The sequence below is a fragment of the Mya arenaria genome, chromosome 14 (genome assembly GCF_026914265.1).
Source record: "Mya arenaria isolate MELC-2E11 chromosome 14, ASM2691426v1".
NCBI classification, from domain to species: Eukaryota; Metazoa; Mollusca; class Bivalvia; order Myida; family Myidae; genus Mya; species Mya arenaria.
In genome coordinates this window covers 53,171,971-53,194,796 of record NC_069135.1, presented here as the reverse complement: position 1 = coordinate 53,194,796, position 22,826 = coordinate 53,171,971, and the positions used below count along the sequence as shown (strand labels likewise).

General features: G+C 38.3%; 1 protein-coding gene across 1 annotated transcript; it reads left to right on the top strand.

Moving 5' to 3' along the window:
• Positions 1–6: 6 nt before the first annotated feature.
• Positions 7–21,639, top strand: LOC128217751 (threonine synthase-like 1). The gene is made up of 12 exons (XM_052925115.1): positions 7–267; positions 4,955–5,095; positions 8,328–8,466; positions 10,486–10,547; positions 12,143–12,735; positions 14,787–14,857; positions 16,850–16,963; positions 17,462–17,567; positions 17,884–18,049; positions 18,358–18,609; positions 18,829–18,919; positions 20,832–21,639. The coding sequence occupies exons 1-12, from the start codon at positions 115–117 to the stop codon at positions 21,158–21,160; spliced, it is 2,217 nt and encodes a 738-aa protein (XP_052781075.1). The 5' UTR covers positions 7–114; the 3' UTR covers positions 21,161–21,639.
• The last annotated feature ends 1,187 nt before the right edge of the window (positions 21,640–22,826 follow it).

Here is a 22,826-nt window from a genome sequence, read left to right as displayed (position 1 = left end):
AAAAATATACATGCTTGTTGACATAGCATACACGTTATCAAATCTGTGTCAGCTCATTTGAGCTTGTGTTAAGCAGCACTGGTGATGCTTATCTGTCAAGATCATTTTTAAGCCATGTTTTGTCACAGGTTTGGGACATGCATTTTGCCACTAAAAACGAAATTGCTGTATTTCTCACCTAACCAAGCAGGAAAGAATGGAAACTGTATGCATAATATCCGGTCCTACTTTGACAGAGAATTATCAACAGCAACTTCAAAAACCGAGGTAAGCATTTTATTTGTTATTTTGATACAGAATACAAAACATGCATGTACATCAAGGCTGCATTATACTAATTCTGTCCCCTTTGAATACAGAAGCGGGTATGCTATATTGCTCTGCACATGTCTGTCGCCCCGTCGGTCGGTCAGTTGCCGGTTGGTCGGTAGACAAAACCTTGTCGGATTGGTTACGTGATAACACCTGTGATTTTGTCCTCAAACAAGGTCAATACTCACGGTCGCGGTCACGTTGTCAAATTAAAAAACTACTGTTTTGCATACAGTTCTTAAACTTGGTGGGAAGGCTGGTCATGGCCTGCAGATCCCTTTTGTTGACCCCTATTGTTGAGTTTTAGATCAACAGATCGAATGTGAAGGTTATCAAATTAACCACAGTCATGGCTATCTTTTGATGAGGAAGTGTTTTGATGAAACTATAATCATCTCATAAAACCTCGGTAATCATATGAAACGAAGGCGTGACTCTTTAAGCGACATATACTGCCCTTTGTTTCATTTAAAATAGTAAAGAAAAAGAAAAGTTATCATTGTTTTAAGTCATTATTCGAAGCAAACTGTTGCCCTCCGACGTAGCATTTATGACGTTATTTATCACGTGGTATACACACACTGATTAAACAAACGACGCTAAAGTTGGGAGGTAGTTGCATGTGCATGGTAGTTGGTTATTTCAGCTAAAATTAAGCTACCTGCTAGTTGCCAGTTAAGGAATCGAATTCTCGACCATTTCCAGTTGATTATAATTATGGAATTCAGATGTCTTATTTTATGGTTGAAAGGAACACATGTGAAGAAATCACACACCAAATGTGTTTTATGCATGCACACAGATCTGGGAGTAGTCCCAGCACAGATGTATCTTCGTGAGAAACACTGTCTAGCTGAGTATTTTTCTACATTCGCCAGTTAGATATCGAAAAATACGAGTTGGTGAATCGCGAAAATACAACTCAGTGACCTACCAGTTGGTGGTTGGTCATTCAGATTATAACGCATTCTCTTGTCAAGAGGTGTTGATATAATACAATATTACGCTTTTTCGTCATTTTACCCATGTACACATATATGTATATGTCTTTGTTACAAACACTGCTTTATTGAGGTTTCATGGTTTCGTACATTCTCCAGTTGATTATTCGAACATTGCCAGTTGGTTATGCGGGAATTTCCATCTACCTTCCTGGGGATTCGGGTTTGTTTTTTGTCCTTTTCAGTGGTAAAAATGTACACATGTGAAGAAATAACTCGCTAAATGTATTTTTATGCGTGCAAAATGTATAAAAAAAACACTGGAAGATACATCTGTCCACATGCATAAAAATGCTTTTGGTGTGTAATTCTTCACATGTGTACACTGTCACTTTCAGCCATAAATAAGACAAAATCTAAATCCCCAAATAACCAACTGAAAATGGTCGAGTACCTTTATATCAACTATGTAGTTGATTATTCGTATCCCCAACTGGCAACGAGCAGGTAGTTGAATATTCGAATTACCAGCTACATGTACCAACAAGATAATTGGAATCCTCAACTATCAACTTCATGTACGTCCGAACATTATCGACATATTAAAACTGCACTATCAAAGATTTACGTTTTGACAACTTTTTTTTGTCTTGGAATGAGCCATTTTTTGCGTAATTTTTTTTTTGTCTTGCAATGAGCCATTTTTTTGCGTAAATATCTGCAAATCAGTGCAATAAGACTCCTGACAAAAGATCAGATTGCAGATTTGCATATTTCCGTTAGAAAATTAATGTTTTGTGGCTTAGAGCGTTACAAAAGATTTAGGAAAAATGCACAAAACATCATTTTTTTAAGCCTTAATATGAAAATCTGCGATCTGATTTTTTATGTCAGCAATCTTATTTCACTGGTTTCCATGCATCTTTCAATCGATGAGTGCGCAGCTTTAAACAGATATACAATGATTAACACTAAATGTATTGTTTTAAGCTTGCAAGAAATTAAACAAATTTCTATTTTATTTATAATCATATTTGGGTACCACGTACATCTGTTTATCTGTATAACTTGCATTTTCTATGTTCTTAGTTTTGTATTATCAACTTAACTATTTCACTGCTGTCTGAAGGACGCATACACGTTTTACTGATAACTGCAACTGATCAACTCCTAATAGTGGTTAAAGGGACTGTACAGCAGATTGGCACCAAAAAAAAATTGTTGTTTTCTGTAACGAATGTCAGGACACTTATTTAATAAAATGTTTTAATGTCTTAAGTGTAAAAAAAACATACCAAAATGTAAAAACAAAATCGAGTCGGAGACCGGGTTCGAACCATTTTCGTCAAAATTGCAGTCCAGTGCTGTATCCACTGTGCTACGAAGGCTTACTCTAATCAGTTGAAATTTTTAAGCGATATTACTTACATGATCATATCACGTGATAACATCGACTAGCCAATCCCGCATTAGGAATGAATTCTTCTAGGTAGACACACCTAGAAATATTTTTTTATGAAAAAATACGAAATTAATTGTAAACTATGTGACACTTCTTAGAAAGTTCCAATGCATTGTACACATCGATAATAAATTTATTGCACTTTTCAACAATTTTCTTTTTTTCCCGCTGTTTTACCATACGGAGTACAGCCCCTTTAAGAACAGGGGCCGTATTCATAAATCACTTAAGTCATTTCCTTTAGTCGGTTTCTTAAAATTTTCATTATCAGATAAAACGAAATGTATATGCGTTTTTAACAAAAATGATAATCTAAGTATTTTTCAATAAGGCCAATGAAAATAATGTATTTTGGGAATTCTTTATTTTTTATTTCATATAACTAAAGTGATACTACAATTAGGAGAGTGACTTAAGTTAGGATCGAAATGACTTAAGAAGTTTTATGAATAACTATACCTACCATCCTCAAACTTGGAAGGGATGTTAGTCATAATCTTAAATAACCCACATACATTTAACGCTGCCATTAGGCATGTGTTTTTTACAAATATATATTGTTTAATATAATTGATTTGACTTTAAAAAAGTGCCAAGCAAATAGGGCATGGAGCGGTAGAAATTTTGTAATCGGGGTTACCGGTATAAAACTTTTAACGCCGTAGATTAAACACGACATAAAATTAGCCAGTTTCCAAACGGAACACCTCGGCCAGTATCCAACAGTCTATCTAGAAACTTGCCGGAGATGGCCGAGTTGTTACGATTGAGCCAGTTTCTTCCCTTTTATAAAGCACCATGAATATTAGATCCTATGTCGTCGGGAACAAAAATAAATACAGTTTGGGAAGTACAGAAGTTTTTTATGTTCTTTGAAAAGGCGAAATGCCGTCTATGCATGTCAGTTCACACCTGTGTGGGAAAACTTCATCTATTATAAAAACACATTGAGCAGAATATAAGTATCTAGTATCATGTGTTTCCGGTACGAATAGAATAAATCCGACCCGTGGGCACGCGCGTAAGCCGGTAACGAGGCTTGCCGAGTTACCGGTCACGCAGCGTGCCCGATGGTCGGATTTTTCGATCCGGACCGGAAAAACATGATTGATATTTTTTCTTGCATACCTAAATTTATGAATTTGTGGAAAAATTGACGTAGAAAACGCACCTTTGTTCATTTCACCAAAAAGCGCGTGCGACGTTGTGTACTGACGTCATAAAGCGCAGTAATTTTAAATCACTATCGACGTCAAATAGATCCTGTAAAAATCGCGCTTTTACGATTATTTATTTAGCATTCTAATTAAAAGTATTGTATACTTATTTTTTGATTCCGCTTTATTGACATTGCATAATATACTTTTCATAAACCATACAATAAAAGAAATAACAAGTGGCGCGTTGTTGCGCGTGACTCATCTTACATGGGGGGGGGGGGGGTGTAAGATGAGTTTTTCCAGCACCGGTCACATGACCGGAAACACACGTCCGGTATGCAACAAGCATACTGTATAATGCATTGCTATATTAGTCAGGGTGTCGGGTACCCACCAAAACGTACCCGGCCCGAAGGTACCTGGGTACCCGTCTTTGCTCTACAAACAAAAGTATCATTCGGAACTCCTCGGCCATTTTTTTTATCGAAAACAAAGGTTGTTTTCGATAAAAATAGCCGAGGAGCTCCGAATGACAAAACTATGTGTACTCTTTATATCACTGTTAATGTCGTAATGTTGGATAAAATATTCCTATAAAAACCAAAATGTCTCATTTAAATTACTATTTAGAAATATTATTCCGAGGGGCCCAAGATTGTCCCAAGGTACGCATGCACCCTAACCCTAGACCAGTCCATAACCTTGGCCTCTACAACAATTCTGTACCAATATAAGGACGGGATGACAAGCTTTAAAGCAACTATGTTACTGTAAACAAATGGTTTATGAGTTACGTGTAAAGTAAGACGCGTACATTTACATTTTCATGTGCGCATGTCACGTCTTTAAGGCCTAGTTTACTTTAAGGATTGTTTGTTTGTTGTTGTTGTTGTTGTTGTTGTTGTTGTTGTTTGTTTGTTGTTGTTTGGGGGGGGGGGGGTCACTTACAGAATGCTTAAACTAGGCCTTTAAGCAGTTTACGTAAAAGCGGTGATTGTTTAAAACATTAAACAAAACCTAAAAAATTGATTGCTCAGCTTTTTGACGCTTAATTGACACTGGCTCTATGTTCGTTCCAGCGCAATGTGGTTCTAATGGGCAGTCCCGGATGCGGGAAAACGACGGTGGGTCGCATCTTGGCCGGGCGGCTGGCACTTCCGGTCATAGACGTGGACGACCACCATTTGGAGCCGTACTGGGGAATGACAGTGGCACAGAAGGTAAATGTTTTGTGGATGTTTCTTTGGTGAAAACTCTTATTCAGCTATCATAAAACTATTGTTAGCCTTGATATCACACTGACCTGAATGAATGAACATCCTCCTCTTGTAGACTGTCACCTATGCGTAGGAATGCGATATCGAACCCATAATTGCAGACATTTTGAGGACTTCGTTTCCCTTATGAATACGGGTGTTAAAGAATATAAATCGGGTCGAGTGTTCAGAACATTGATTAATTTTACAACGTGAAAATCGGACCGAGTGTTCGGAACATTGCTTAAGTTAACGACGTTAAAATCGGGCCGAGTGTTCGGAACATTGCTTAAGTTACCGACGTTATAATCGGGCCGAATGTTCAGAACATTGCTTAAGTAAACAACGTGGGAATCGCGCCGAGTGGTCAGAACATTGCATAAGTTAACAAGGTGAAAATCGCGCCGAGTGTTCAGAACATTGCTTAAGTTAACAACATGAAAATCGCGCCGAGTGTTCAGAACATTGCATAAGTTAACAAGGTGAAAATCGCGCCGAGTGTTCAGAACATTGCTTAAGTTAACAACATGAAAATCGCGCCGAGTGTTCGGAACATTGCATAAGTTAACAAGGTGAAAATCGCGCCGAGTGTTCAGAACATTGCTTAAGTTAACAACATGAAAATCGCGCCGAGTGTTCGGAACATTGCATAAGTTAACAAGGTGAAAATCGCGCCGAGTGTTCAGAACATTGCATAAGTTAACAAGGTGAAAATCGCGCCGAGTGTTCAGAACATTGCTTAAGTTAACAACATGAAAATCGCACCGAGTGTTCGGAACATTGCTTAAGTAGACAACGTGGGAATCGCGCCGAGTGTTCGGAACATTGCATAAGTAGACAACGTGGGAATCGCGCCGAGTGTTCGGAACATTGCATAAGTAGACAACGTGAAAATCGCGCCGAGTGTTCGGAACATTGCATAAGTTAACAAGGTGAAAATCGCGCCGAGTGTTCGGAACATTGCATAAGTTAACAAGGTGAAAATCGCGCCGAGTGTTCAGAACATTGCATAAGTTAACAACATGAAAATCGCGCCGAGTGGTCAGAACATTGCATAAGTTAACAAGGTGAAAATCGCGCCGAGTGTTCAGAACATTGCATAAATTAACAAGGTGAAAATCGCTCCGAGTGTTCGGAACATTGCATAAGTTAACAAGGTGAAAATCGCGCCGAGTGTTCGGAACATTGCTTAAGTTAACAAGGTGAAAATCGCGCCGAGTGTTCGGAACATTGCTTAAGTTAACAAGGTGAAAATCGCGCCGAGTGTTCGGAACATTGCATAAATTAACAAGGTGAAAATCGCGCCGAGTGTTCGGAACATTGCATAAGTTAACAAGGTGAAAATCGGGCCGAGTGTTCGGAACATTGCATAAGTTAACAACGTGAAAATCGGGCCGAGTGTTCAGAACATTGCATAAGTTAACAACGTGAAAATCGCGCCGAGTGTTCGGAACATTGCATAAGTTAACAACGTGAAAATCGCGCCGAGTGTTCGGAACATTGCATAAGTTAACAACGTGAAAATCGCGCCGAGTGTTCAGAACATTGCATAAGTTAACAACGTGAAAATCGGGCCGAGTGTTCAGAACATTGCATAAGTTAACAACGTGAAAATCGGGCCGAGTGTTCAGAACATTGCATAAGTTAACAACGTGAAAATCGGGCCGAGTGTTCAGAACATTGCATAAGTTAACAACGTGAAAATCGGGCCGAGTGTTCAGAACATTGCTTAAGTTAACAACGTGAAAATCGCACCGAGTGTTCAGAACATTGCTTAAGTTAACAACGTGAAAATCGCGCCGAGTGTTCAGAACATTGCTTAAGTTAACAACGTGAAAATCGCGCCGAGTGTTCAGAACATTGCTTAAGTTAACAAGGTGAAAATCGCGCCGAGTGTTCAGAACATTGCTTAAGTTAACAAGGTGATAATCGCGCCGAGTGTTCAGAACATTGCATAAGTTAACAAGGTGAAAATCGCGCCGAGTGTTCAGAATATTGCTAAAGAAAACAACGTGATCAATGACATCGTTGCTAACTTTTAAACGTGAAATATTTAATGATTTTTTTTTAATTATTATTATACCTCATTTATATAGCACTCTTTTCATAAAGCAATATACGTTCAAAAGTGCTTAAATATTATGATGTGCTAATATATTAAAAAAGTACAGCTGAATCTATTGCCTCAAATATTGAAAGAAATACTACAGATTACAAAAGTATCGATTAAACTTCCACAGCAGTAAAGATTTGAAAGTTAACAAGAATGACAATAATGACGTCAACAATGGTTTAAACTTTAACATAGTTCTAAACAAAAGGCCCATGGTTGCCTTTTAAGTTTTTATCTCGTCTGCTTTTATTTTAAAAAAGAGAAGCATTTATGGCTTGTGGTCGTTATATATTTAACCATAACTTAAAAAACGTTTAATGTTTTCAAATGAAATTAAGTACGTATGTTTCCAAGTACTATTCGTACATATGTACCAAGTATTCAAAAGCTAACTCTTAAAACGGTCCAGCTATGCCCCATTTCGATTGAAAAACAACAAGAACGAAAGACGATTGGTGGCATTCCGTGGCAAGTCTTGTTCAATTGTTACGGTTGTAGAAAACCTTTTACCCAACAACGTAAAATAGCTGAGGCTGACAGGCCACCCTAGTTCGGTATGCGGTTTTCAAGTTGGTTTAAAGGCGTAATCGGTACGCAAGAGGGTGGTATGCGGTACGCAGAAGCTTTGGCAATATTCGGGCCCCAATTACTCGAAACTTCTTCAGTCCCTTATAACAGGATTAAGCTAAGCTCACTATTTTTGTTTTTCAATAATTTGCGTTATATTTACTTTTTTTTAAGTTTGTATTCTTTAGATAGGAATTGTCTTTATGTTAATCACAATAAATCATGTTCCATTTTATCAAAGTTCAACTTAAGGTAGTAATTTGGCTAATTGAAATAAGCTACTTAAGCCTGTTAAGCTTAAGAATATTCTAGAAATTCGGGCCGGTAGATCTACGATGAAACTTTGGAAAAAGCCAATATTCGGTTATACGTCGAGTATCATAGCAAATTCACAAGTATTCTGTACGCAGGGGTGTGTGTGTGTGTGTGGGGGGGGGGGGGTACAGTCTTGTAACTTTCGTTTAAAATTATAATATGAATTGATTTTTTTGTGAGCGCCCCTATTTACCATTTAAGCTAGACGAGGTTGGTTCTGACGGTTTTGTGTCTGCGGAAGGGGACGCCCTGGCAGCCTTGAGCGTCTATGGATCCGTTGTATCTCTGACCGGATCTAACCCAATGCACGATGGAGGAATGTCAAATATCGCCAAATCGGGTATGCGTTTCTATGTCATTCTTTATTTCATAGCATTCTTTGTGTCTTCGGTGTTTTATTATATGCCTTACGGTGGTTGATAGAGATTTATCAGTGAAATAAAATTGATATTTCACTGTTTGAAACAGTGAAAATATCAAATTGATATTTTTCACTGTTTTGTAATTTTATCCCGCTCTCAGTTCCAAATCAAACGTTAGCGCGCACAAGGCTGGTACACAATTACAACGACGTCATTTCCGAAATGACATTATGTCCTCATACAAATTGGCGCGTTTTTTGAAAAAGTGTAATTGAATGACTTTTAATCCAAATTGAGGCATATTATAAAAAGTAAAAAACAAACATGTTTGTTTCAGTGTAAGATATAATTATATTTCACTTTGTGAACACCAAAAGTGAATATTTTACTCAAGGCTCGTGGTTGTATATTTTTGTGCTCACTAGGTGAAACATATTACAATCTTTCACTGGAAAACAACATCAACAATTATCCTCTATATGTTTGGCATCGTGCAAAACCTTGACTAAAGGACGAGAGTCAATTCTGTTGGATACTGGCCGAGGTGTTCCGATTGTTGTTTGTGTCAACTGAGACAAGCAGACGATCGTTGGTGTCTGCTTTAAAGGGCTTTATATTTTTTAGTTCGCCTGTTTGACAAACAAATAAAGTCGATGTATTGTCAAAGTCGGCGACGCTGTCGGTGTCGTTGTCGGCGTCGTTATCGGCGTTTGTGTCGGCGTTTTTGTCGGCATCATTGTTGGCGTCATTGTTGGCGTTTTTGTCGGCGTCATTGTTGGCGTTTTTGTCGGCGTCATTGTCGGCGTTTTTGTCGGCGTCGTTGTCGGCGTTTTTGTCGGCGTCGTTGTCGGCGTCATTGTTGGCGTTTTTTTGGCGTCATTGTTGGCGTTTTTGTCGGTGTCATTATTGGCGTCGTTGTCGGCGTCATTGTCGGCGTTTTTGTTGGCGTTTTTGTCGGCGTCATTGTTGGCGTTTTTGTCGGCGTTTTTATCGTGCAAAAACTTAACCTTTGGCCATAACTCGGAAACCTTTTAAAGCTGCACTCTCACAGATTTACCGGTTTGACAACCTTTTTATTTTTTTGTCTTGGAATGAGCAATTTCTGCGTAAATATATGCAAACCAGTGATATAAGACTGCCGACAATAAATCAGATCGAAGATTTTCATATTTCCGTTCGAAAATTAATGTTTTATGGCTAAAGGCATTAGTTACGATAGTTTCGCAAAAAAATTGTCAAAACGGTAAATCTGTGAGAGTGTAACTATCCATATATAACGTGTTACACATGTTGCCATGTTGACAATATTCGCATATAAAGCCAGGCGCATACATCTGCTGTTGTTGTTGTTTTATATTTATTTAGTTATGCCCCTCACCCCCCCCCCCCCCCCCCTTGTTGGACGAGTAATCTTGTTCGAGGTTGAGAGTAGCGTATTGTAAATTAAAAATAATATATGCGGATGTTTCGCGAAACATACATACCGAGCACACAAGTTATGGATAAATTCAAGGTATGGTGTCATGTTGACATTACTTGTTAGTGCTACAGCCAGGATTTGAAAAGGGCAGGGTGCGAGGCCAGAAATGGCAAGTTTGGTATGCATTGAATAAGCCTTAATGGTGCGCTTGCAAGGGCCAATGTTCAATTCTTATTTTGTATGCGTTGTAACTGCTTTTACTTACACATGTACGTGAACATATTTTTTCTGTGTCCACTCGTGAAATAAAATACGATCTTACACTGAATTCAACAAATATCCGTTAGTGTCAAAAGTATGTATATTTATTGTTTGTATACTTATTTCTCTGTCAAACAAAAGACACAGAAAGGTGAAATAAAAAGGCAGTAGGCTACTAGAAAGGGGCAGCAGGGTGCCCCATCCTGCTGTTAAGGTTTAGCTTGAGCACTGCTTGCTAAAGATGTGTATATGAAAGCGCTTCCATGTGTGTATTTGTAAGAAATTATAAATTTAGTTGTTTCGTTTCTCATTGTAGGTCACCTGTACTTTCTTGACGTCCACATGCCGGATATTCTCGAACGACTAGAACGTATGAAGGTCAGAAACTGTTTTAATAGTGTTTAAATGACCTGAATTCTACATCGAAATTGTGTTGTATGTAGGTTTCTTAATTAGTTGAAACGATCGAGCAATAACGAGCTCGGATTTTTGACAACAAATGATTAAATGAATATCGTATACTCTTTAACGCCTAGGACGTATGACGTCAAACGTGTGTTTCCTAAGTGTTTAATACGTTACGTAGTTAAATTTAAACCGAAACAGTTTGGTACATTGATTATTTGATCAATTTAAGGTCGATTTACGAGCTCGGAATAATGGCAACAAATGGTAAAATGTATGAAAATGACGCAAAACTGACCATTTCTATTTTGTCAACAACGCACACCTCCATCACTAAAAGATACACAGAGTTTGTGACGTATTTTACATTTCTTCATAAAAAAATGATCAAATGTTTTCGCTAAATGGTCATACATGCAGTGTCAGTGGTATTGACGTCATCGTCGTGGACGGCAATCTCATGGAAAACATAACCTTTTACCATAACTTAAAAACTATTCCAGATATGCCTAAACATGGATAACAGTACAGTGTAACCTTATGGATGTAAGGGGCATAACTCTGTCTCAATTTATAGCTGAGATATTTATATTGACCATTTTCGACAAACAGACGACTGTTAGCATTTGTTAGTGATGCCCTTCTTTAAACATGAACTCTTGCTCCCAAAAAGGATGTACCACAATTAATACAATTGTTTTAATTTTACCGAAAAGAATGAATACATAATCAAAATGATGATTCTTAAGAAAGATAAAAGATTTACAGTGATCAACTATCGTCGCATAGAAATACCGTGTTTGCTGCACCTTTATCGTCGCATAGAAATACCGTGTTTGCTGCACCTTTCTTTTAAATTAAACACGGTATTTCTATGCGACGATAGTTGATCACTGTAAATCTTTTAGGATCTTTTGGTTTTGAAGGATGTCAATAAAAGTGTGTTAAAACGGACGAATTATCACCGTTTACCTCCCTTGGCTTCACAGAGGTTTAGAAGTAAAACACTATTAATATCATTGCTGCAGACATCTACATTAATTTGGATATTTTGCTCGTCCGTTTTTTGAAATTAAAAAAAGACTACGTATTGCTATAACCTTAATTGGTGTCGTCGTTCAATACATTCATATGAAACTTGGTACATATGTTGCCAAAGACAATGTGAACATGTATAGCAAGGTCCATAACTCTGACTTAACCGATGACCGAAATAATTATAGAGTTATGCTCCTTATTATCGAATTAAAACAACAACAGAGCATAGTAACCTGGTATATGGACTGCAGTTTTGGCCAGTCGAGCCATCCCAACTATCCGATTTGAGCGATTTGGTCCCTAGGTTGATCTCTTGGTCTAAGAATTTAAAAAAAAATATGTTCTTTTACTATATGATGCACAACAATACACAATTTAGGGATAGCTCGACTGGCCAAAACTGCAGTCCAAATACCGCTGTGCAACAGACGAGCGTTGAAGTTTGCGCCGTGGCGCTCTTGTTGAACATTTAAGACAAAACTTTACCTGACATGTAGTAACGTTGGTTAAACGTTCTTTTTTCCTTCAAGGTCAACCGTATTGTCGGACAAAATGATGGAACTTCAATGGAAGAAATCCTCAAGTTTCGTCAACAGTTTTACGAGAAGTGGTACGATACACGAATCATTTGTGAACGGAACGAATCACCAGAGAGTGTTGCTGATAAAATAATGTCACATATGGAAAGAAGTTCGACAGCGGGGTATGAATCAACAAGGGGCGAATCGATGGCGAGCGAAAATTTTGATGACGTCATACTTCGAGGTCTTGCACGTGACGGTGGTTTGATTGTTCCACGTGCAAGCATTCCAAAATTGACCACCGGTCAGCAAGAGCGATTGGTTGATTTAAATTACACAGAACGTGCTGTAAGAATTCTTGAAATGTGGATCTCAAGTAATGAAATGGACCCAAGACTATTACGTCATCTAGTGACGTCATCCTATACCGGAAATGCATTTAAGCACCCAGACGTGTGTCCGGTGCGCACGCTTTCCGGAAATAGGGGACAGTACATTCAAGAACTATTCCACGGACCTACGGCGTCGTTCAAAGACTTTGCGCTTCAGTTGATGCCCAGAATGTTTTTAAATGCTTTGGAAAAGCAGAACAGAAAAGAGAAGTATGTATGACTTATCATATCAATTCGTCTTTCAGTGCGAAGTCTTAAATGTTATTCTGCCAGTTGTAAATTAGGAAAGACTTTGAACGTCAGAGATAGACACTTTTGATATGAGATTGATTAATTGCATTGCGGCTTTTTTATCTTTCCAATACTACCTCTCCTTATGATTTTTATTTCTCAAAACAGCCCTAGGCCTACCATCGTGCCTTTTAGCACAGAGACTTGAAAGTGTGATGTAGATCCAAACAGCTGCCCCTGGCTTAATTTAAATAGTTGCCTGTGGCCTCAGTTGGGTAAAATCAGTCTTGACCCTGAAAATAAAAAAAATACAACATTGTATGAGCTGTCACAAAACAACTATTAATCATGATTTGTCGACGATATTTCAATATATTATAAAGCTAAAAATCCACTAGGTTTATTTAATTGACAATTAGGGAACTATTTAAAGTAAGCCAGGGGCAGCTGTTGGGATCTGCATCATTCTTTCAAGACTCCGTGCTTTTTTGTGCTAATATAATACAAATTTCATATGAAATGTGAATTACATTTATTATCTTGGGTGAATATAGAGGTTTATATTGCATATTTAATGTAGCCGTTGATAGGCGTAATTTCGCTGTTATCTTTGTGGCAAACTTGACATGTTGAAGTCCCCTGTACATGGCCTGTATCTTAAAAATCGCGAAAAACACGCGGGGTATTGTCGGAAAACACGCGGGATTTTGTTAAAACTAAACGTATTAAACCAACCTTTCATCTTAATGACTAGTTTTGTGTCAAAAGTAAAACTATGCAGGGTATGCCCTACTTTTCTTGCGATTTTTTCTCTATTTCGTCCGTAAATTCCGTTCATGACACGTTCAGGCCAGTAGAAAACCTGTCATTGAGGGGGTCAAATATTTCGAGTGCCATATTTTTAGCCAAGGCCAAAAACAAATGGTTTCGCTCGGGTTTAAATCATTTAAAAAGAAATGAAAACAGATAGGATAGGTAGGTTTTTCTTATTTTATTTTTTATTAGACTTTATGAAAGAATGTCATTGGCATCATTGAAGAATTGTGGTAAATTACTCTTCCGTATAAAGCTTTAAAGGTTTTAAACTGCATTTTAAAACACACATTTCAAAATATAAAAAAATCACCAACTGACTAAACAAACGGTAGGGTCAGCGCCTACTTCGTAGGTAGGGTAAGGTTATCTGAACCGAAAGATTTGTTTAGGCCCAAGGCACATACTAGGTGGTTTTCAAATCATGGACATTTGGACTTTTCTGACGTTCGTACTTAGTACATTTCTCTATCAGATTATTCTCTGACTAAACTCCTTCAGCTCGATTCTTTAAGTTTTTGTCACAATCAATCAAACTTACGTTTTCCTGGTAGAAACAAGCTATGGAGACTTTGTTTAAACTTATTTATTTTACAACGATTGTGAAACAAGTTATTAAAATGTTAAATCAATCATTCTCGTTGGCACGGTTTTACGCGAATGTGTGGTCTTGTGTTGAGGGGGAAACCGGACTCCCTGGAGGGTTTAATCCACTTGTCCGGCTTGGTGACCAGAAACCCAACTCACATGCGCACAGGCGGGGAATCGAAACCGGATCGCCTTGGTGAGATGTGAGTGCGCCAACCACTGCGCTAATCGGACAGCCTAGATATTTATAGAGTGCTGGTCTGTTTTCACCAACGAGTTGAGTCCGAGACTAAAAACTGAAAATGGCCATTTTATTTTACAATTGTTTTAAAGAGCAAATATGGTAAAACTGGCCATATATGTTGCAAATACCATGTTCGACACTTATTTATAAATGTTATGCCAAAAAAACATAACAGATAATTTATGTAATTTAATAATTCGCATCTCTTATTCTGAGTTTCAAATATTTAGTGAATATGGGCCCAGATGGGTATCGAACCAGCTGCTCCTTGGTTGAGAGGCGGACACCTCTTCCTCGAGACCACGCTACCCTCTCGTACGATATGTAGTTGATCCCAAATTAAATAGCTGTTGAAGGTTATATATAATTGAAACCTCTGTTTCAGGTATTTGATTCTGGTTGCTACGTCTGGTGACACGGGCGGTGCTGTTCTAGACGGATTTACACGTGCAAATGGTAACGGTAGATTGAAGTACAGTGTATCTTATGAACTGTTGAATATATAACAGTTTACATTTTCTCTAAATACTTAAAAAAAATCAATAACATCCTATGTCGAATAAGTTCGGTTTCGGTGGCGCTGCATTTTAACGTGTTCTATAGATTTTAAGTGTAAAAATTTGCTTATTTCAGCCGAGCTGAAAACCTGACATTGTACCACGTGCCTTAATTTTTCGCCTATATATTAACTCCCATACCAGGACGGTACATGGTAGATTAAGCTTAACCGTTCAGTTACTTCCATGTTGATTAATTAAAACGTTATTCGCTTATACCGCACGCTAGTTATTGAACGTTGTCCTTTACAAAATGGTACAAAACAGTGACGTCACCCACTAACCAATCTTGGTGCTCGCCAAATTAATCTGACTCGATGGCGAGGGCAGTAACGTCAACTACCCACCCACCATTCTTGGTGCTCGCCAAATTGGTCTGACTCGATGGCAAAGGCAGTTACGTCACCCACCCACCATTCTTGGTGCTCGCCAAATAAGTCTGACCCGATGGCGAGGGCAGTTACGTCACTCACCCACCAGTCTTGGTGCTCGCTAAATAAGTCTGACCCGATGGCGAGGGCAGTTACGTCACCCACCCACCAGTCTTGGTGCTTGCCAAATAAGTCTGACCCGATGGCGAGGGCAGTTACGTCACCCACCCACCAGTCTTGGTGCTCACCATATTAGTCTGACCCGCTGGCGAGGGCAGTAACGGCACTCACCCATCATTCTTGGTGCTACCAAATTAGTCTGACTCGATGGCGAGTACAGTTACGTCACCCACCCACAATTTTTGGTGCTCGCCGAATTAGTTTGACCCGATGGCGAGGGCAGTTACGTTACCTTACCACCATTCTTGGTGCTCGCCAATTTAGTCTGACCCGATGATGAGGACAGTTACGTCACCCACCCACAATTCTTGGTGCTCTCCAAATTAGTTTGACCCGATGGCGAGGACAGATACGTCACCTACCTACAATTCTTGGTGCTTGCCAAATGAGCTTGACACGATGGCGAGGGCAGTAACGTCACCTGCCTACAATTCTTGGAGCTCGCCAAATGAGTTTGACCCGATGGCGAGGGCAGTTACGTCACCTTCCCACTAAGATTAGTACTCGCCAAATGAGTTTGACCCGATGGCGAGGGCAGTAACGTCACCTACCCACTATTCTTGGTGCTCGTCAAATTATTTTGACCCGATGGCGAAGGCAGTTACGTCACCCACCCACCATTCTTGGTGCTCGCCAAATTAGTTTGACCCGATGGCGAGGGCAGTTACGTCACTTACCCACCATTCTTGATGCTCGCCAAATTAGTTTGATTCGATGGCGAGGGCAGTTAAGTAACCCATGCACCCACCATTATTGGTGTTCGCCTAATTAGTCTGACCTGATGGCGAGGACAGTTACATCACCTACCCACCATTCTTGGTGCTCACCAAATAAGTCTGACCTGATGGCGAGGGCAGTTACGTCTAACCACCATCCTTGGTGTTCACTAAATAAGTCAGACCCGATGGCGGGGGCAGTTACGTCACTTACCCACCAGTCTTGATGCCCGCCATATTAATTTGCCCCGATGGCGAGGGCAGTTACGTCACCTACCCACCATTCTTGGTGCTCACCAAATTAGTCTGATCCGATGGCGAGGACAGTTACGTCACTCACCAACCAGTCTTAGTGCTCGCCAAATTAGTTTGACCCGATGGCGAGGGCAGTTATGTCACTCACCCACCAGTCTTAGTGCTCGCCAAATTAATCTGACCAGATGGTGAGTGCAGTTACGTCACCCATCCACCAATTTTAGTGCCCGCAAAATTAGTCTGACCCGATGGCGAGAGTAAACAAGATGCAGCGCGTTTATTGGATTTCAATTATTCGGGTTGTTGGTGCACTTGCTATTACTTACGATAAGATAAGATTTTAAGACTAACAAGGTTTTATTTTTTCAGCTAATGCTTCAAAAGGCGGCCCTGGCGTGTTAGTATTTTACCCACGTGACGGTATTAGCAGCATACAGCGTGACCAGATGGTGGCTTATCAGAGTGACACTACACGTGTAATCGGTAAATAGTCCATACATGTACAAAATAAATACCCACGTGACGGCAGCAGCAGCAACAAACGTAGCTAAATGTTGCCTATCAATAGAACATGGCACGTGTCAGTGGAAAATATATTCTATATAAACAAACCCACGTGATGGCACCTGAATCATGAATATGACCAGATGGTTGCTTATAAGAGTGACAAGACACGTGGCAGTGCTTAATATATCCTATATAAACAAAACCACGTGACGGAATCAGTAACATGCAATATGATCAGATTAAGGCTTATCAGAGTTTACAATATACTAAATGGAAAATATGACACTGTTTTGAATCAGGGAGGTCATTATGGCTGCCTTTGTTACATATCAATAAAATGCACATTAACTAGCTGAATTTCGAACAGGGCTTTTAAAAAATTCCAACTCTAAAATAAATCCAGTTTCATCTACAAGTTTACATGAAATGACCCGTTTAGATAGCTCAAACTCAAATCGCCTCTCTTCGTTTTAGGCGTACGCGGTGCTGACTTCGACATGTGCCAAACTGCGGTGAAGCAAATATTTCAAGATTCATCGCTAGCATCTGATCTGCTTGAAAATCGCAACATCAAGTTGAGGTGAGTTTTGATCATGGTGGTGATGATGATGATGATGATGATGATGATGATGATGATGATGATGATGATGATGATGATGATGATGGTGTCATGATGATGATGATGATGATGATGATGATGATGGTGATGATGGTGGTGGTAGGGGTGGTGATGTGTTGGTGGTGGGAATGATGATGATGATGCTGCTGATGCTGCTGCGGTTGCTGCTGCTGCTGCTGCTGATGATGATGATAAAGATGATGATGATGATGATGATGATGATGATGATGATGATGTACATACTATAATTGTGTCTTCATATTCAATCGTTTTACAGTGCCGCCAATTCCATCAGCTGGGGTCGTCTGCTACCGCAAGTTGTTTATCACGTGTCCTCATACCTTGACCTTGTAAAACAAAAGGTCGTTGCCCTTGGAGACGAAATTGACCTTTGTGTCCCAACCGGAAACTTCGGCAACATTCTCGCAGCGTATTATGCGAAGGTATAATTATGTATTGTTGCCAGTTCACCAGTCGCCAAGGTAACTTGTTGAGGTCGTTTGGCGTTTTTTTCTTCATTTAAATGATTGGATGATGCAAACATGTCTTTTTATTCATTTACGAAATATATTCCTTTCATTTGTCAACGAAATGTTCGATCGGCAACTGACAAGACAATTGGTCAATGTGAAAAACTGCTTGTAATTTAAATATAACTCGGAATATGTTGTTGCTATGAAAAGTTGAAAACTACTTTGTTTTTGTACGTGAACGTTTCTTTTTTTAAATTTGCTTTGTTTTTTTTGTTTAGGAAATGGGAATCCCTTTCAAACGACTTATATGCGCGTCAAATTCGAACAACGTTATTACCGATTTCCTGTCGTCCGGTTGCTATGACATCAAAACCAGGCAAATGCAGCAGACGACATCTCCCGCCATCGATATTCTAGTCTCGTCCAATCTGGAGCGTTTAATCTATCACGTGACCGGGAGAAATGGACCAATGCTAAAAGACGCCTTTGAGCGCCTGAGAGATGAGAAATATTTCGAAGTTCCCAAAGAGGTGAATTTTGAAATGTTTGATATTTTTATACAGATTTATTAATAGCTCTCTGGTTTTTAAACACTGTTTAAAATGTTAAAAAATAATGTGAGTTTGATTTGAAACCCCACCTTTAAAAACGGTCTTTCTTTAAGTGAAATGACTGAATATTGTTTGTTGTTTTTCATAAAAATTATGACATGTTGTTTATTAAGCTAGTATCCCACTTGATTCTTATAGGTCATGTCAACGCTACAGCATACATTCCATGCCGGATGGAGCTCCGAAATCGAGTGCCAGGAAGCCATTTGTGAAACATTGAAATCGTCTGGTAAATATATTTTCATGTTGCTCTTTTCTGACAAATTTGTCAATTACAAGTATGCCATGTTGCGGCTGTCATTTAAAAAGGGAACAAAGTAAGTTGATATTTTCTTTTTCAATTTTAAATTAACATTTTAATGCATTACTGAGTTTAACTAGTTTGACTTTAATGATGAAAAAAAAACATAATTTACGAACAGATAAAAATTATTTAGTCGTTATGAATGTGTTTTTTTTTTTCAATTAATAGGTACATGTCCTCACAAATTCGCCAGTTCAAAACGCGCAAAAAATCACGTATATTTTTTCTGTATACACCTCATTTTTTATAATTAAATTCAAATAATTTGAACATAGTAATGCATTAAAATAATTTTCTTTTGATTAGTATGGCATCAACCTATAATATGCCGCATTAAGTAAAAAGTTTATAATTTCATTTATTCATATATATATAATATTAGGCAAACAAAGTGAAACCCATGGTACTTTGAAGCAGTTCGTATATATTATAGTTAGGTGAAATAACGTAATATCTAAATGATTAAGAATAAGCGGAGTGAGCGTAAAATTTGATTAATTTTATTAGCCGGATTTTGTATCGAAACATTGTGGGTTACTGTATAGATTGGCGATTGTATGCTTGGTTAGAATATTTGCCAGAATGATATTTAAGACCATTGTGAATATGGGTCATCGCTGGTCAAAAACTAAGTCTATACTTCAAATACTCGTATTGAGGCAAAACTTTGTATTAAATTTCTTAATCCTTTCACAAATTTGTCAGTGTTCATCAAATCTTGAAGAAATTCAGAATGAATAATTCTTTGCATGATATTTAGAACAAGTGTGAATATGGGTCATCTCCGGTAAACAATTAGGTCACTAGGTCAAACCAAGAAATAAAAGCGTTCATCAATTCAATACTGTTATCAAACTTTCGTGAAACTCGGTCAGAACATTTTCCAATATGATATTTATGACCAGTTTGAACATGGGTCATCTCGGGTAAAAAAAAACACAGAGATAACAAGGTCGAGAATTAAGACATAAGTTTGTGTTAGAGTTCATTATTCCTTTCATAAATTCACCTCGTTTTAAGAACAAGGTCGGACCAGTCTGAATATGGATTAGCAGCATTAACTTTTTCCACCTGCTGTATACTTGCAGTTTGCTTAATGAAATATCCGGATTTTTAGTGCGCTTCGGCCATAAGCCTCTGTACACATTTGCCTTGGACTTCAGCAAAAAACACAAAAAGTCATATACTGTTTTTATTATTTGTTTTATTTAAACAAAAAATTATTTGTACACCTTCTGTGGCAACAAGGAAGTTATAAAATTAATAAAACTCTCTACTGCTAAAGCTTATGCTAGTGTTTACTTTTTAAAACAAATTCCCTTTTATGATTACAATGATCAATAAAACCTACTTTTATTTTTCTTTGTTCGGCAATTTCAAAATTTTCACGAGAGCAAATTTTTTTGCCATGCAAATTCCCCAGCAAACAAAAGACATTGCGATATCAATCTATAATATAATGCACCAGTCAATTGTAACCACGCACTCAGGTCTGGGGAATAGCGGACTTTGACTTTCGGTCCAGCCAATCCCGGTTAAAATCCCCGACTTGTGGGGGCAAACTGCTGGTTAAATCCTCGCCAAATGCCTCCGCACCCTAGGGACCCTAGGTAAGGCCCATTCCCCGCTATTTTTGGCGCGAAGTCAAAACCACCGCATTCACTCGGTACTTTGGGGCAAGCTGGCAGGTAAAACACCGCCCATTTCACCGACTATCCCCGGTATACGACCAGACCTGGGTTGGCCGTGGTGTCTATTGTCTGGTGCCTAAACCCTAAATAATACAAAAAAGAATACATTGGTTTTCCTTTTTTACCAAACAATACACTTATTGCAGGGTATCTATTGGACCCCCATACCGCTGTTGCAAAGACGGTAGCAGACCGTTACCAAGGAGACAGACCTATGTTGATCGTCTCTACAGCCCATCCAGCCAAATTTGCTCATGATATGCTTCAATTCCTGGATTTCCAAACCGGAAGCTCAAAACCGGAAACACCGATCGACATGATCCAGACGCTTGGAAATTTGGCGCCAAAACCAGGAATTCATCAGACGCTTTTACAAACGCTTTCTAGTGGAGCTGGAAAGGGCAAAACCGCTTGTGACAATAGCTTTGCAAGTATGGTGAACGAAGTTCATAAAATGTCGAAGGTGATTGGATAGTTTAGAGGATTTGCAATCATTGTTGAAAAACACTGCCAAATAATATTTTAGCAAACCTGTAAGTTGTTTTGTTTTGTGTTTTTTTATTTGAAGGCCCATCAGGTGATGTTAATAATGATGTTGTCATAATGGATATACACGGAGGCGTACCTGGCGCACGCCCCTCTAAAATATAAAAAAATCTTTATTTTCGTCAATATTAGAAAAATGATACGAAAGTAATGCCCCTGAAAGTCTTTTTTCATATCTAAATGACAAAATGTTTCATCGGAAACCTCTTCAAGCCCTATTAAACCCATTAAAACTATGTATTTTTCGTATTTATCAGAAAGGGGGGCGTACTTTTCTAGTTGTGCTAAGTGCGCCCCCTTTAACGCTAAATCCTAAAACCGCCCCTGGTTGTTATTAAAGGACAGCGGGATTCGAACGCGCTTACTATAAGTCGGGGACCATGACACTGTTAGTATGTACTTATGAAAATAAATGGTTTGATACTAACAACCTTTATTTTTAGTGGTTTACATTATATTGTGTAAACTATCCACAAACACTGTTAAGTGGTCACCATTTTATTTTGTCCAATGAGATGGCAATATTTCACAAGTTACGAACAACCTTGAGGCATTACGTGGGGATTTAATTCGTTAAAGTCCTGGTGACATTTTGCAAATACATGTAACATTGCGTGTGTGTGGTTTGTATATAATTTAAGGCCAATGTTATTTTTTGTTTGCTAAACTAAATCAGTTAAACATGATAACAAAAAGGTACTTGACTAAAACGATGTCTATAGTCTTAGCTTATTAAAGCTGCACTCTCACAGATTTACCATTTTTACAACTTTTTTATTGTTTGTCTTGAAAAGAGGAAATATTTGCGTAAATAGTTTAATATCTGTAAATATCTGCAAACCAATGATATAAGATTGCTGACAAAAAATCAAATCGTAGATTTGCATATTTCCGTTCGAAAATTAATGTTTTATGGCCTAAACCGTTACTAACGGTTTAAGAAAATAGCATAAAACATCAATTTTTGAACTTGAATATAAATATCTGCAATCTATTTTTTTTTATCAGCACTCTTATTTAACTGGTTTTCATGGATTTTCACAAAAATTGGCTTATTCCAAGACAAAAAAGTTGTCAAAACGTTCAACCTGTGAGAGTGCAGCTTTAATAAATAAGAACAGAACACAGGATTCGTGTTGTTATCAATGTTTTGGTAAGAGAATTAGAACTGAAAGAGGGAAAATTATTTGTAATTATTTTTGAGATTTGGGTCAAAAGACGCGAACACCTTTCCTAAGTATTGTTAAAGCGGTGATAAGTAGATGATTCGGTGATTCGTGATTATTAAAATATATTCTGTGATTTTATTAACAGAATGATAACAAATGCATACAAACACGGAATGCTATTGTACGGGGGATTCTTAATGTTATGACATCTACATATTTGATAACCACATCCATGGTTAAAACGAGATTTCTGCGCTTTTGGGTTAAAAGGCCGAATTCCGAACGACCGAGTTCGCTTGAATTTGTTATGTTAGGTGTGAGAAAATTTAATATTATTTGGGAAGTGTTTTTATATTTAGGGTTTTTTTTAAGGATTTTTTTTATTATTATTATTTTGGAATGGTATATAACTTTGTGAAATGTTGA